The sequence below is a fragment of the Gigantopelta aegis genome, unplaced genomic scaffold (assembly GCF_016097555.1).
Source record: "Gigantopelta aegis isolate Gae_Host unplaced genomic scaffold, Gae_host_genome ctg5781_pilon_pilon:::debris, whole genome shotgun sequence".
NCBI lineage: Eukaryota > Metazoa > Mollusca > Gastropoda > Neomphalida > Peltospiridae > Gigantopelta > Gigantopelta aegis.
Window position 1 is genome coordinate 1 of NW_024534630.1, and position 13488 is coordinate 13488.

General features: G+C 33.5%; 1 protein-coding gene across 1 annotated transcript; it reads right to left on the reverse strand.

The window, feature by feature from the left end:
* Positions 1 to 5777: 5777 nt before the first annotated feature.
* On the reverse strand, positions 5778 to 11879 carry LOC121366455 (the record flags this gene model as incomplete). Its single annotated transcript, XM_041490903.1, has 2 exons — positions 11846 to 11879; positions 5778 to 6293 (listed from the first exon to the last, which is right to left on the reverse strand). Coding segments are annotated over exons 1-2 (550 nt in total), but the record flags the coding sequence as incomplete, so codon positions are not given.
* Positions 11880 to 13488: the final 1609 nt, after the last annotated feature.

Here is a 13488-nt window from a genome sequence, read left to right on the forward strand (position 1 = left end):
AAATAAACAAAAACCAATTAATTCACTCTGTTGGTAGGCCCGTAGGACACGGTAAAGAAGGTGATCGTCCACTTGAGGCCCAAAATATTTACTCTCTTTGTTCTGCTGTACATTTATATAGACCCCCACCCCCACCCCCCCCCCCAAAAAAAAAAAAAAAAAAAAAAAAAAAAATAATAATAATAATAATTAACAAATTAAAAAATAATAATAATAAATGTTTGTTACACTCCCACCTGACACCCGCTATCCTATGTGCTTCCTTATATATCTCCTACGAGTATATCGTTTAACCTACATATATCAGTCGTGAATTGGGATGTGATGGAATAAACTTAAACAAGTTTTTTTTTTCTTTCTTACATTTACATGTTTTTGGTACGTGTTGTATCTATTTTGTAGAGACATACATATTATGGGTCTGTTGTTAATAGAACTGTATACATATATACTATAAATACTTATTTTTCATCTTGTAAGCTACGCTAGGCAGTTAATATTTATTTATATCTAACCAACGATCGATTGAAATGAAAAAGAATATATTGTGGTGTTGGTAAATTCGTTCATTTCAAGTTATTTTCGTGCTTATGTCCAATTAAGGTTCAAGCACACTATCCTGGACCCACACCTCAGCTACCGGGGCTGTCTGTCCAGGACAGTGAATTAGTGGTTAGTTGTTAGTGGTAAATACGATACTTACTTACTTATAAGTATTTGATGTACCTATATACAATTAAGGTTTAAGCACGCTGTACTGTGGACGCAATCCAGCAGCCTAGACTGTCTCTCCATGACAAAAATAGGTTTTGGGCAAAAGGTGTTACGACTTTATTTGGTTAATTAGGACATAAGCGTATTTGGTTAATTAGGACATAAGCGTAGAAAGACAGGCGGTGGGAGGATCAACACCCCCAACCCCAATTGTGGATCAAAACCTCGGGTAAAATATGCTAACCTGAGGCCTTTTTACCATGTATTTCCATCATTCAGATTTATTTTATCCTTAAAATTAGTTGCAATGCATATGAAAATTTGCAGTGATTCGTTTGCAACCCTATATTACTGTTTGTTAGTAATTCTAATATGAATAAATGTTCTTATTCAGATTCGGGCATTTCCGTTTAATTAGGGGACAAGGAAGCCTGCCTTTTACAACAATGCGAGTCCTTACACCTATTATTAGTTATCTATAATCGATAAAATTAGAGGGTGTATTTTAATACAAATGCATTTATTGTCGTTTTAAAGTTTTAAATAGTTTGGACGACGATTTTGACGGTCCCCTAAAATAAAAATGTAAGCAGACATGTAGACCAATTCTGATGCCACGACTTTCAGAGAAATAACGACAAATATGGATTTGTATGGTGTGTCTGTAAATATAGTTTACCTTGTTTTTTTATTGTGTTTTTTTTTTATTTAAAAAATCTAAGACTACATACTATTTATACTATTTAATAGCCCCCTCCCCAAAACAAAACAAAAGAAACCAACAATAGGTATATTTAACGAATTCAGTTTTTGCATCTTCAGTTTGTGACGCTGGTACATTTGGAGATGACTGCACCGAGTTCTGTCACTGTCAAGGTCAACCGTGTAACTATGTAACTGGAGAGTGCGTGGGTGGATGTAAAGAAAACTGGACTGAAACCCAGTGTAATGGTATGGAAATAACCACAGCATCAACATGATCTAAGAACTACACAATAATCTACATTCTAATCCACTATGTATATAACGCGAAATGTGATTGGTTAATCATATGTATTTGCAGCAGTAAACATGGTTCAACATAACAGAGTTAATAGAAGTCATAGGAAGTCATAGTTCATGTTTGCATGTGAAATAAAACGTCATTTCCTTCTAATTGTGGTTGAAATAGTTTAAGAGGGCCCTTGTTAATCATTAAAAATAACAATAATTATTACATAATGAAAATATATCTGTATTCTTATTGGTCAAAAAAACATGGCCTTCCGTAAATAATGATATTGCCCTGATATGGTCCCACTGGTCCATCAAAAGTCATTTTGCCCTGACCAATGACAATAAAGATGAGACAAAATTCTATCCAATTAGTGAGTAGGTAACGTAATGCAACGTCAACTGCTAATTCTAATGTAAACAAGTTCTTTATTCACATTAAGCTTTACAGCTCATCTGTTCATATATATATATATAAATACATAACCACAGGAGAACAAAATTCAATAAACAAGAAAACATACGTCACATGAAACAAATAAACTACACTCATACGGAAAATGCCTTAAAAAACTTCTTTTCTTAATTTAACTGCTTTATATAAATATTTTCCAAAATTACATAAAGTTTTAGAATTTTGTACATTATATAATTGCAGTAGATTAAAAAATTATGGCTTTTTCCTGTAATAAGGTTTAATGTATTTTTTTCTCAAATCAGTATATAAGGGGCATTTTAAGATAAAATGAAACTCATCTTCCATAACATTTAAACAGTGACAACATAATCTATCATGTCGCTGTGTATGACTATATCTGCCAGTTTCAATTGCTAACATATGAGATGACATTCTAAATGTTGACACATATTTTCTATAAAGTACTGGAAGTGGTTTCCGTAAATAAAATTGCAGATTGAATGTATTTGTAAAATATTTGTACATAATACATTTTGGCGAAATGTCAATTTCACTCCTAATATATTGCATAGCTTGGTCTAGAATTCTTTGTTTGATTACAGATAAACATCCAGGATATAGTACTTGATTAAACCATATATCCCCCAAACCCAAATTAATCAATTCCTTTTTAATGTGGTATACCCAGTTTTGTTCTTTATAATTGTCTACTCTGTCATACAAAAATTCATAACAATTCTTCAATATACAATTAGATGTCACTAACAGCTTACACCAGTATTTAATCATATTATATATCCGCTGGTATCTTAATGGATAACGACCAAGTTCCGCATAAATCATTACATCACATGTAGATTTTTTAACACCCAACAGTTTTTCACAAAAATCCATATGAATACGCTCAATATTAGCTGCCTTGTGTGAACCCCCTACTTCTAATGCATAATACAAAATACTACCAATATAACAATCAAACAATGATAGCATAGTTGCTGGATTGAGATAAAGAGCTTCATTTCGGTTCAATGCAAAAATTGTTTTTCTACCTTGCTCAGACAATTTTTTTTTTCAGCAATATTAAATTTGTTATTATAGTTTAATACAATACCCAAGTATGTAAAGTTATTCACAATTTCAATACAATTATCATCGTAGAACCATTGTTCATTCTCTCTAAGATTAACTGCATTTCTAAAAACAACAATATTTGTCTTTGCATTATTTACATGTAGATCCCATTTTCTAGAATAATCTAGCAAAGTGTCTAATTGTAACTGCAAATCATCAATTGATTCTGAAAAAAATTACAAGATCATCTGCAGACATTAATAAATATAAATTAAGCGACTGACACTTATATGGTATACAGTTCCCTTGGATAAAACTTACTTCAAAATCATTGATATATAAAGAAAACAAAATCGGTGACAAAATTTCACCTTGCATCAAACCTAACCCATTACAAAAGTAATCTGACTGAAAGCCGTTAATAGTAACACAAGATTTGACATTCTGATACATAGAATAAATAACAGATACCACTTTGCCCCTTATACCAATCTTATGTAGTTTAAACCATAACTTAGACCGATTAATTGTATCAAAAGCCTTTTTAAAATCTATCTGCACAATAAAGACACTTTTTTAGATGACAAAGACTTACTAATAAATGAATGCAGTGCCAAAATAGCATCAACAGTACCAAACTTGGGTTGGAAACCAAACTGAGCATCAGTAATAATATCATTGGTTTTCGACCATGACAGAAGACGCTGATTAATAACTGATGTAAACAATTTACCAAGACAACTAATTAAGCTAATTCCACGATAATTATTTTTGTCCATTGTGTCACCTTTTTTAAAATTGGTACAATTACAGCTGTAGACCAACTCCTTGGGAATAACTCGCTGACAGCACGCAGTTAAATATATTGAGCAATAGTGGTATCAAAAACTCTCTAAATTCAATAAAGTATTCATTAATAATACCATCAATACTATGGGCTTTATTTCTTTTCAGGCTGTGTATTGCCGTTTCTACTTCTTCTGCAGTAATAGTTGTTTTAAGCTCATCAAACATAATATTTCCTTCAAAACTATAAATATCATCATAACATTCATCAACATCTAATGACAAACTCTTAAAATGTTTTTAAAAAAAGTTTGTAAATCTACACCTTCCATTATTTTTTTTTACTTTTTTTTTGCGTTTTGAAAATTTAGCATAAAATTGTTTCGGATTAGTTCTTGTTAAAAGGTCAAACATATCACCTTCTGTACATAAATAATTTCTTTTTCTTTGTTGTTCTAAACTTTTATAAATCTTTTTTTATTATTAAGAAGCTGGTGATTTTCCAATGATTTGTTAATATTAAACTTATTTAAAGCATTTAAATAATCCAAATAGTGCGCCTTTAATTTATCGTCAAACCGTGGCTTGTCATCGCTTCGTGGAGGGGAGCGAGGAATGTTGCAGTGTTTACTATTTGAAGGGCGTCCTTCACTAGCACGTGATTTTGACTTGACGGGTACATTGAAAAAAGGTGAAACAATATCATTTAACGTTTGCGTAAATCCTTCAACACTATTATCCACATCTGTTTGTGAAGTGATATTATTTGCAATAAAAGATTTACTTAATTTGTCAAGATTAACTCTAATAGATTCCCTGCATTCATGCAAATACTCTGATTTCCACCGTGAAACTGCACGGACTTGACCTTTGTTCATGTCAATTTCACTACTAACACGTTGGGTCATGCCGAGTTGTCTAATAATCAACATAACATTCAATAGTGCATGATCCGAAAACTGATTGAAATTACAGACAATCAATTTTGAAAAGTTATCAAACATTTTTGGAAAACAGAGTAAATAGTCAATAACAGATAAACCACGACTTCCACTTAAGTGAAATCATTACTATAACCATCTTTATCTCGGCCGTTTACAATAAGCAAACCAGTTATTTTACAAAGATCTAATAGTCGTGTTCCATATTCATTACACCCTTTATCTGGATTAACACGTGGTGGTAACTTGGTGTCGTTAATATAAGAAAATAATCTACTAAATTTGTCACAAACAGATGTATATAAATTATTATTTTCAGTAAAATAATTTTTAGTTTGAGTGCGACTATTTAAATCACCCAACATAAACCCATTTTCTGTAGCTGAATATTTTACAATTTGATTTTCTAATTCGTAAAAGATATCACAATCATAGGCCTACTGTCTGTGAAAAGAAGAATTAGATGGCGGTAAGAATACAAGAGCACAAAATAAATCTTCGTTATCAACGGTAACATGTTTATCTATTTTTAACCACACAATGGTGTCGTATGATATTTCACTTACCGTAATTACTTTTGTAAATGTATCTCTAATTAAAATGACTGATCCTCCTCCTTGTTTTGATTTTGAATTAAATCTTGGGTACACATATGCTTGAAAACCATCGGTTTCTAAAACAGTCATTTTCAATCCAACACTCACACAAGAAAATAATATCATAAGTACAAATAAAGTTCTGAAAAGAAGTGTCATCCCATTTCCTGTCAAACCCACTATTAATATTTCAGGAAATAAATGTTAAACTGTCACGAACAGCATTTTCCGATAAATCCTGTTTTGCCGGCAACTTACCAGTGTAGAGTTCCCCATCAATGTACACTTTGTCTTTCACAAGTGCGGTCCTCCTATTTTCTTCTCTCGCTTTTTTGAACGCAGGCATCAGCAAGGTTTTTGTTTGTTGAACTGCTTTAGGGAATTGTTCACCAATACCAAACTTTGTGTTCTTCAGCTTGAAGCTACTTTTCCTTACTTGCTCCCTCTGTCGAAAACTGCTAAATTTCACCATAATTGGTCGATCCCTACCAGGGTTTATTTTACCAATCCTATGCGCTCTGTCCATCAGTAACGTGTCTGATAATTCCAACTTATCTGCACAAAATTTCTCGATCAGTTCATAACAGTTTTCATTTTCACCCTCTTTAATGTTGAAAAAAAGTAGATTGTCACGCATTGAACGGCTTTGCAAATCGACAATTTCCTCTGTTAACCTGTCTTTGTCTTTCATCACTCCATCCAGTGTTTTCTGAAACCGGGCCAGTTCGGTGTCAATTGCCTGAATGTGCTTTTCGTACGCTGTACGCCTTCCCTCTACAACGAATTAAGAAACTGCTGACTTTTCTCTACTTCAGCCACCCTAGCACCCAAGTCCCTGACGTCATTTTTAACAGCACTGATAGCGTTTTCAATAATATACAGTTTCGCTAAACGTTTCGAAATACGTCCATCAAAAGTCATTTTGCCCTGACCAATGAAAATAAAGATGAGACAAAATTCTATCCAATTAATGAGTAGGTAACGTAATGCAACGTCAACTGCTAATTCTAATGTAAACAAGTCATACGGAGTTTAATTCCGCAAATACGACAAAAAACAAGGTCGATAATCGTCAAATTGTGTAAAGAATATCTCGCAGATTTAGAGACGTACATGGTGCATCAAAATGCAGTTGGAATTGGCACTCTCAGGGTTTTATGTTACAAATAAAAAAAAATGCATTTGGAGGTAACGGTAACTCTTCAGTATTAAATATATGTTCAGATTTATCACATTTTGTGTTTTATTTTGCTATCAATATGATGTTGACACTCTTGCTAGTTATAATGTCTTGAATTTGATTTTTGTCTTGGTAATGTTTCAACTTTTTTTCCGCATTCCTCTGCGTGTCATACAACGTCATGGATACCTGACGTCACTAAATTCCATCAGTTTTAACACATGGCGGGAAATTATACGCGTTAGCGTATTTCGATTCTGATAAACAAAGCAGAAATGTACGAGTCTTATGGATGACAGTATGTAATAAAATAATTATTGGCCACATATCGGGCAATATCATGTTTTATGGACCGAAGAAATTGATATTGACCTCGGCCGTTGGCTGGGGCAATATAAATTTCTTCGGTCCATAAAACATGATATTGCCCTCATTGACGGTCAATAATTGATAATAATGTGGATAATAAATAAATTATTACACTCGGCTGTGTGTTGTACAAATTTAACGAAACTCGTTTCAGGATTTATATATTGCCCGAGCCAAAATCCTGACACTCGTTTCGTAAAATCAGTACGATAGACAAGCTCGTTTTAATAATCTCTCTCTATGCCGAAATATGTAGCTTCGTTATCGAGCTCCAGTTGTCGTGATTAGTATTCAGAATAAGTGAAATCGGTAATAATGGCTGGTACTGTCGTTAACAAAACAATAAAATACAAAAACGATAGTAGGAGCCATGGGCGTATGGGGACTCTTTGATTTAGGGGGGCTGGAGGGGCTGATTTGCCCGAAATTTTACCCAGATAAAAACTGCCCGAATTTTCCCCACTGTTTTGCCCGAATTTTTCGTACGCCCATGGTAGGAGCAACAGTTGCATCACACGTAAAAACGTATGTTTTAAACTGCTTGCCCTATAATTATTTTATACGGTGGATGACTTGAAAAACGATAGTAGTGACCAGTTTTGTTTTGTTTTATATTAACCCTGCGTTCATTCCGGAAAAGAAAATTATTTAAACGATTTTTAAAAACATATGCGACGGCAGAGGCAACGTCCGCAAATGTGAAAATACAACATAGCTATCCCCTAATTATAAACTACAGTGTGACTAGTATTTTTTTATTTTATACGAACGAGTATTATATCTCTTTCAAACATATATCAAAATGTTATTGACATAAACTGTAAGAGAGTTACATTTACGACTTTGAAACATACGTTCTTTTTATCGGAAATATGAAAACTGATTGAATTAACACTTTGTTTTGGACTTTCACGCAACTAATTGATATATTTAATTGAGTTGCAAGTGTAAGGGAATTTATATAACAGTGTTACCGCTTCGTCTAAAAGGGAAATTATAGACCTATTATCAAATACAATACCTAAAAATAGTACTGATGGCGCTTTTTATCGTTAAACTATACCTTATTAAAAAAATTATTTGACGTTATTTTGTAATCAGTTATTCTACGAATGTTTCTTGGATGTATTTTTAATCAGTTATATGTATGACTGTTTCTCTCTGTTTTCTTCTAATCAGTTGTATGTAAGCGTGTTTCTCTCTGTTATCTTCTAATTAGTTATAAGTTCGAGTGTTTCTCTGTGTTATCTTCTGATCGATTATATGTACGAGTGTTTGTGTTATCTTCTAATCAGTTATATGTGTGAGTGTTTATCTGTTATTTTCTAATCAGTTATGTGTACGAGTGTCTCTCTGTGTTATCTTCTAATCAGTTATATGTACGAGTGTTTCGTTGTGTTATCTTCTAATCAGTTATACGTACAAGTGTTTTTTCTGTGCTTTCTTACGAGTGTTTATATCAGTTATATGTGTGATTGTTTCTCTGCTTTCTTCTAATCAGTTATGTGTGCGAGTGTTTCTCTGTTATCTTTTAATCAGTTATATGTACGAATATTATTGTTCTGTTTTATGTTCTAATGCGTTATATGTGCGAGTGTTTATTTGTGTTATCTTCTGATCAGTGTTTATCTGTGTTATCTTCTAATCAGTTATATGTACGAGTGTTTCTCTGTGTTATCTTCTAATCAGTTATACGTACGAGTGTTTTTTTCTGTGCTTTCTTACGAGTGTTTATATCAGTTATATGTGTGATTGTTTCTCTGTTTCTTCTAATCAGTTATATGTACGAGTGTTTCTCTGTGTTATCTTCTAATCAGTTATGTGTGCGAGTGTTTCTCTGTTATCTTTAATCAGTTATATGTACGAATATTATTTTTCTGTTTTATGTTCTAATGCGTTATATGTGCGAGTGTTTATTTGTGTTATCTTCTGATCAGTGTTTATCTGTGTTATCTTCTAATCAGTTATATGTACGAGTGTTTATCTGTGTTAACTTCTAATCAGTTATATGTACGAGTGTTTCTCTGTGTTATCTTCTAATCAGTTATATGTGCGAGTGTTTCTCTGTTATCTTTTAATCAGTTATATGTACGAATATTATTTTTCTGTTTTATGTTCTAATGCGTTATATGCACGAGTGTTTCTCTGTGTTATCTTCTAATCAGTTATATGCACGGGTGTTTCTCTGTGTTATCTTCTAATCAGTTATATGCACGAGTGTTTCTCTGTGTTATCTTCTAATCAGTTATATGTGCGAGTGTTTCTCTGTGTTATCTTCTAATCAGTTATATGTACGAGTGTTTCTCTGTGTTATCATTTAACCAGTTATATGTGCGAGTGTTTATCTGTATTATATTCTAATCAGCTAAATGCACGAGTGTTCCTTGATGTTATTTTCAGTTTGTGATTCTGACCACTATGGCTCACTGTGCAGTGCTAGTTGCTCCAACAGACACTGTGATCAGACTAACGGAATGTCCAGATGTGACATAATAACAGGGCGATGTGATACTGGGTGTGAACCAGGCTGGACTAGACCAGATTGTACAAAGAGTAAGATCATTATTACGTTCATAAGCACCATATGGCGGTTAAAAGTATCTATTGCCAAACAAAGGATCTCGTGAGTGGCTGTCCGTCTATAGAGACGACACTACAAAGAGATTCATGGAATCAACCACTATTTTGCAAAATGCCTACTTCAGTCACCACTCTGCATTGCAGTGTTACGGTCTTCACTGCAGACAGATTTCGACATTCAGATTTTGCACGTGTTGAAGTACACCGCACGTGCAATTTGTGCAGCTACGTTAAGTCACAACAATCGACAAACAACATAATGCGTACATATGAACATAATTTATGTACTGTCTCTTTGAAATTGAAACGAAGCAATAAAAACTAAGTGGGACTTTGCTAATTTGTAGGTGTGTGTGTGTATGTGTCTGTGTGTATATATATATATATATATATATATATACACACACACAGAGAGAGAGAGAGAGAGAGAGAGAGAGAGAGAGAGAGAGAGAGAGAGAGAGAGAGAGAGAGAGAGAGAGAGAGAGAGAGAGAGAGAGAACTTGATGTACAAAAATAGATTTTAAAATATGCCGAAACTATTTCGCAGTAAATTGTTTGCAATGTTATAGAATGTGAAATATCACAGCTGTTTTTCAGTTTATTGTTAATATTATATAATATAAAAACACTAGAACTATTGTTAATATTACAGAATGTCCAAAAGGTAGATATGGCAAAGGTTGTAAAACTTCCTGCGCAAGCAGACATTGTCTTGAAAACTCGCCATGTGATCACATGACTGGGAAGTGCGTCGGTGGCTGTCATCGGGGATATGAACCACCTGATTGCACTACAAGTATGTATAGTAAAATCAAACATCTATGATTGGAGCAATATAGTCACTATTAAATTATTTCAAGAGCAAGAGCCAGTTTTAATTAAATGCACAAATTAGTATATAGTTTATTGTTGGTTTAATCAAACGTATTTAACCGAAAGAGTGAATTAGTTATATCATTTCAATTATATGACAACAGCTAAGATATAAATTACATGACAGTTTGTTTTGTTTAATGACACCTCTAGAGCACATTGATTATTAATCATCGGCTATTGGATGTCAAACATTTGGTAATTTTGACTCGTAGTCAATAGAGGAAACCCGCGACATTTTTTTAATACAGCAAGGGATCTTTTATATGCACTTTCCCATAGACAGTAAATTACATGATATCAGTTTGTGTACCGGCCTCTTTCACTAATTAGTAACAATTAACCACTAACCCGCTGCCTTGGTTATACAGCCCAGATACCTGAGATGTGTGCCCAGGACAGCGTGCATGAACCTTATTTGGATATAAGCACGACAAGAAGTTGAAATGAATTAATGAATAACTATACGTGTGTGATTGAACCTTAAAGGGACAGTCAACTCAAATGAAGAGCCTTGTGTGTTGGAAAGATGCATACCCGGACCATACACACATACCGACACTTTAACAAATGAAAAACCCGTGATTTTAGAGTTAATTTAAAAAAACAAAACATGATTGCTTTCATCAACCTGACTTGTAAAACGACATAAATGACTTGATAGTATAAAAAAAACTATTTAACTAAATATATTTCAGTTTGCATCAATAGAAAGAAATGAAGTTATAGTATGTTTATCTCTTTTAAAAAAAATCCCCCCCCAAAAAAGCATATTAGTAGGCCTAATTGTACGATACACTGGAGCCAAAAAAAATGACCACTCCCAATACCCAAGTGATAATTTTCTTTTATTTGGAACTACGTAATTGGTCAATTTTGTGATTTTAGATGGGAAAGTCTACTTGTCAAGGGTTTTACAGAATTATTTACAGTAAAAAAGCAGGACGGCTGATAATGTCTATTACGATTCTAGGGGTGTCCGCGCGGCAATCACACAATACCGTGTGGTCTTAATAAAGAGGCTCTTATTTTTAGTGTGTCTAGACACGTTGACTGGGGGCCGTCTAAATATACACCTGCCAATCAAGAACCACAGGTACAGGCCACGGAAAGAAAAGGCCAATTAACTAAGAAAACAGTTTGATTATTTCAACACTTTGATAATGGTGGTTTATTTTGTATTGGAAAGTTAATATATAGTTATTGCTGGCTTACTGGGATGGATATTATTACAGAACATTGCAATGCATCCGCAAAAAGCAGGTACATTTTGTTTCTTAGTTCTAAGACTAATTCCTGACGTGACACGTTAAGTATTACGTACCAACTGGATCGCCAGAGGGCGTATTTACTGGCATGGTGCAAAATGGCTGCGCCCATTAAATATATATAATAGCTGTCACATTTAACCGTTGTATTAATTAACTATACGACTATACTCGTTGATATTAAGCAATAATGTGTTATATATATAGTTGAATATGCATACCAGTCCAAATGCCTTAATTGTCCCTTCCTTTAATTGGATATAGGCACGCCAAATACTTCTGAGTAAGTTTTGTTGTACCTGTCACACTGTATTGATACGTTTTGACCTCGTTAATATGTTCAGACTGTAAAGATACCTTTTACACTTTACTGATAGTTTCAGATTGTAAAGAGACTCGTCACCCTAGTAACAGTGTCAGACGATACAGAAATATATCATACTGTATTGTTTCACTTTAAATATATATATCACACTGGATTGATATTTTCACGCTGTACAGGGACCTGTCATATTATCATGATATTTTTCAGACTATCACACTATTGTAAACATTAATATTTATCGTTTAATAATATATCGTAGAACACTATCCTGAGCTGTTTGGGTCGTAGGTTCAAACTCTCTCAGTGTACGCATTAGATTTTCCCCTATCATATCTAGTGCGCCACGACGGATATATCAAATATCGTGGTATATACTGTTGCGTCTGTTAAAAAAACGCGTATAAAAAGAGTCCTTGTTTGGAGTATGCTTGATGAAAGACTCTTTGACATGATTATCAAGTGACTGTTTCAGCGTATCATTCAGATAAATTGTCTTTTTGATTCGTCTGCGTACATACATACATATATTTGTATTTGCTCACACAAGCTTTGAACTAATATTTAACATTGAATGTTTTTGCTAGCATGTGACACTGGTCTGTATGGCGCCGATTGTTCGTCTATCTGCAAACGAAGACACTGTCTGACTAAAGCTGCGAGTTGTGATCACGTGACTGGTTCATGTGGAGGAAAGTGTGAAGAATCCTGGAGAGGAGAAGACTGTACTGGTTTGTTCTTTTCGTTGTGATTTATGGGTAAACTCAAATGTGTCCAGGATGGAAGTCGATTGTACCGTAGGTTAATATTTATATGTTATGTTCTAAATAGCGTATATAACGACAGCGACAACTTAAAATAAGTTCGCCATAGTGCATTTGCTACAAAAGTGATCCGACGCATTGGCATGTAAGTATATAGTAAATAAAGCCAAAACATGTATGTATGTATGTATGTATGTATGTATGTATGTATGCATGCATGCATGCATGTATGTATGTATGTAGGTATGAATGTATGTATGCAGTTATCAGAGCCATTTTAAAGACTAAAATCACATATTAAATATATGTTATTGTTTTGAATATATATATATATTCAAGGGGGTTTTGGTCATTTGTATTATATAAACTTCATTTTAATTCCTATTTAATGTTGTTGTTGGATTGGCTTTTGGGGTCTTTTTTAATGTAATTTCTGGAAAATAAAATATAGTTTTGGATATACAAGCATTAGGAAAATACACACGTTGTATAGACAAAAAATTGACATTGAAAACAAGAAAAATATTTAATGTGTAATTGACATTAAAAGGCACTATTAGTCTGAAACATAACTGGTAACGTTAAAGAACATATCATAAGTTAGAACATGTTC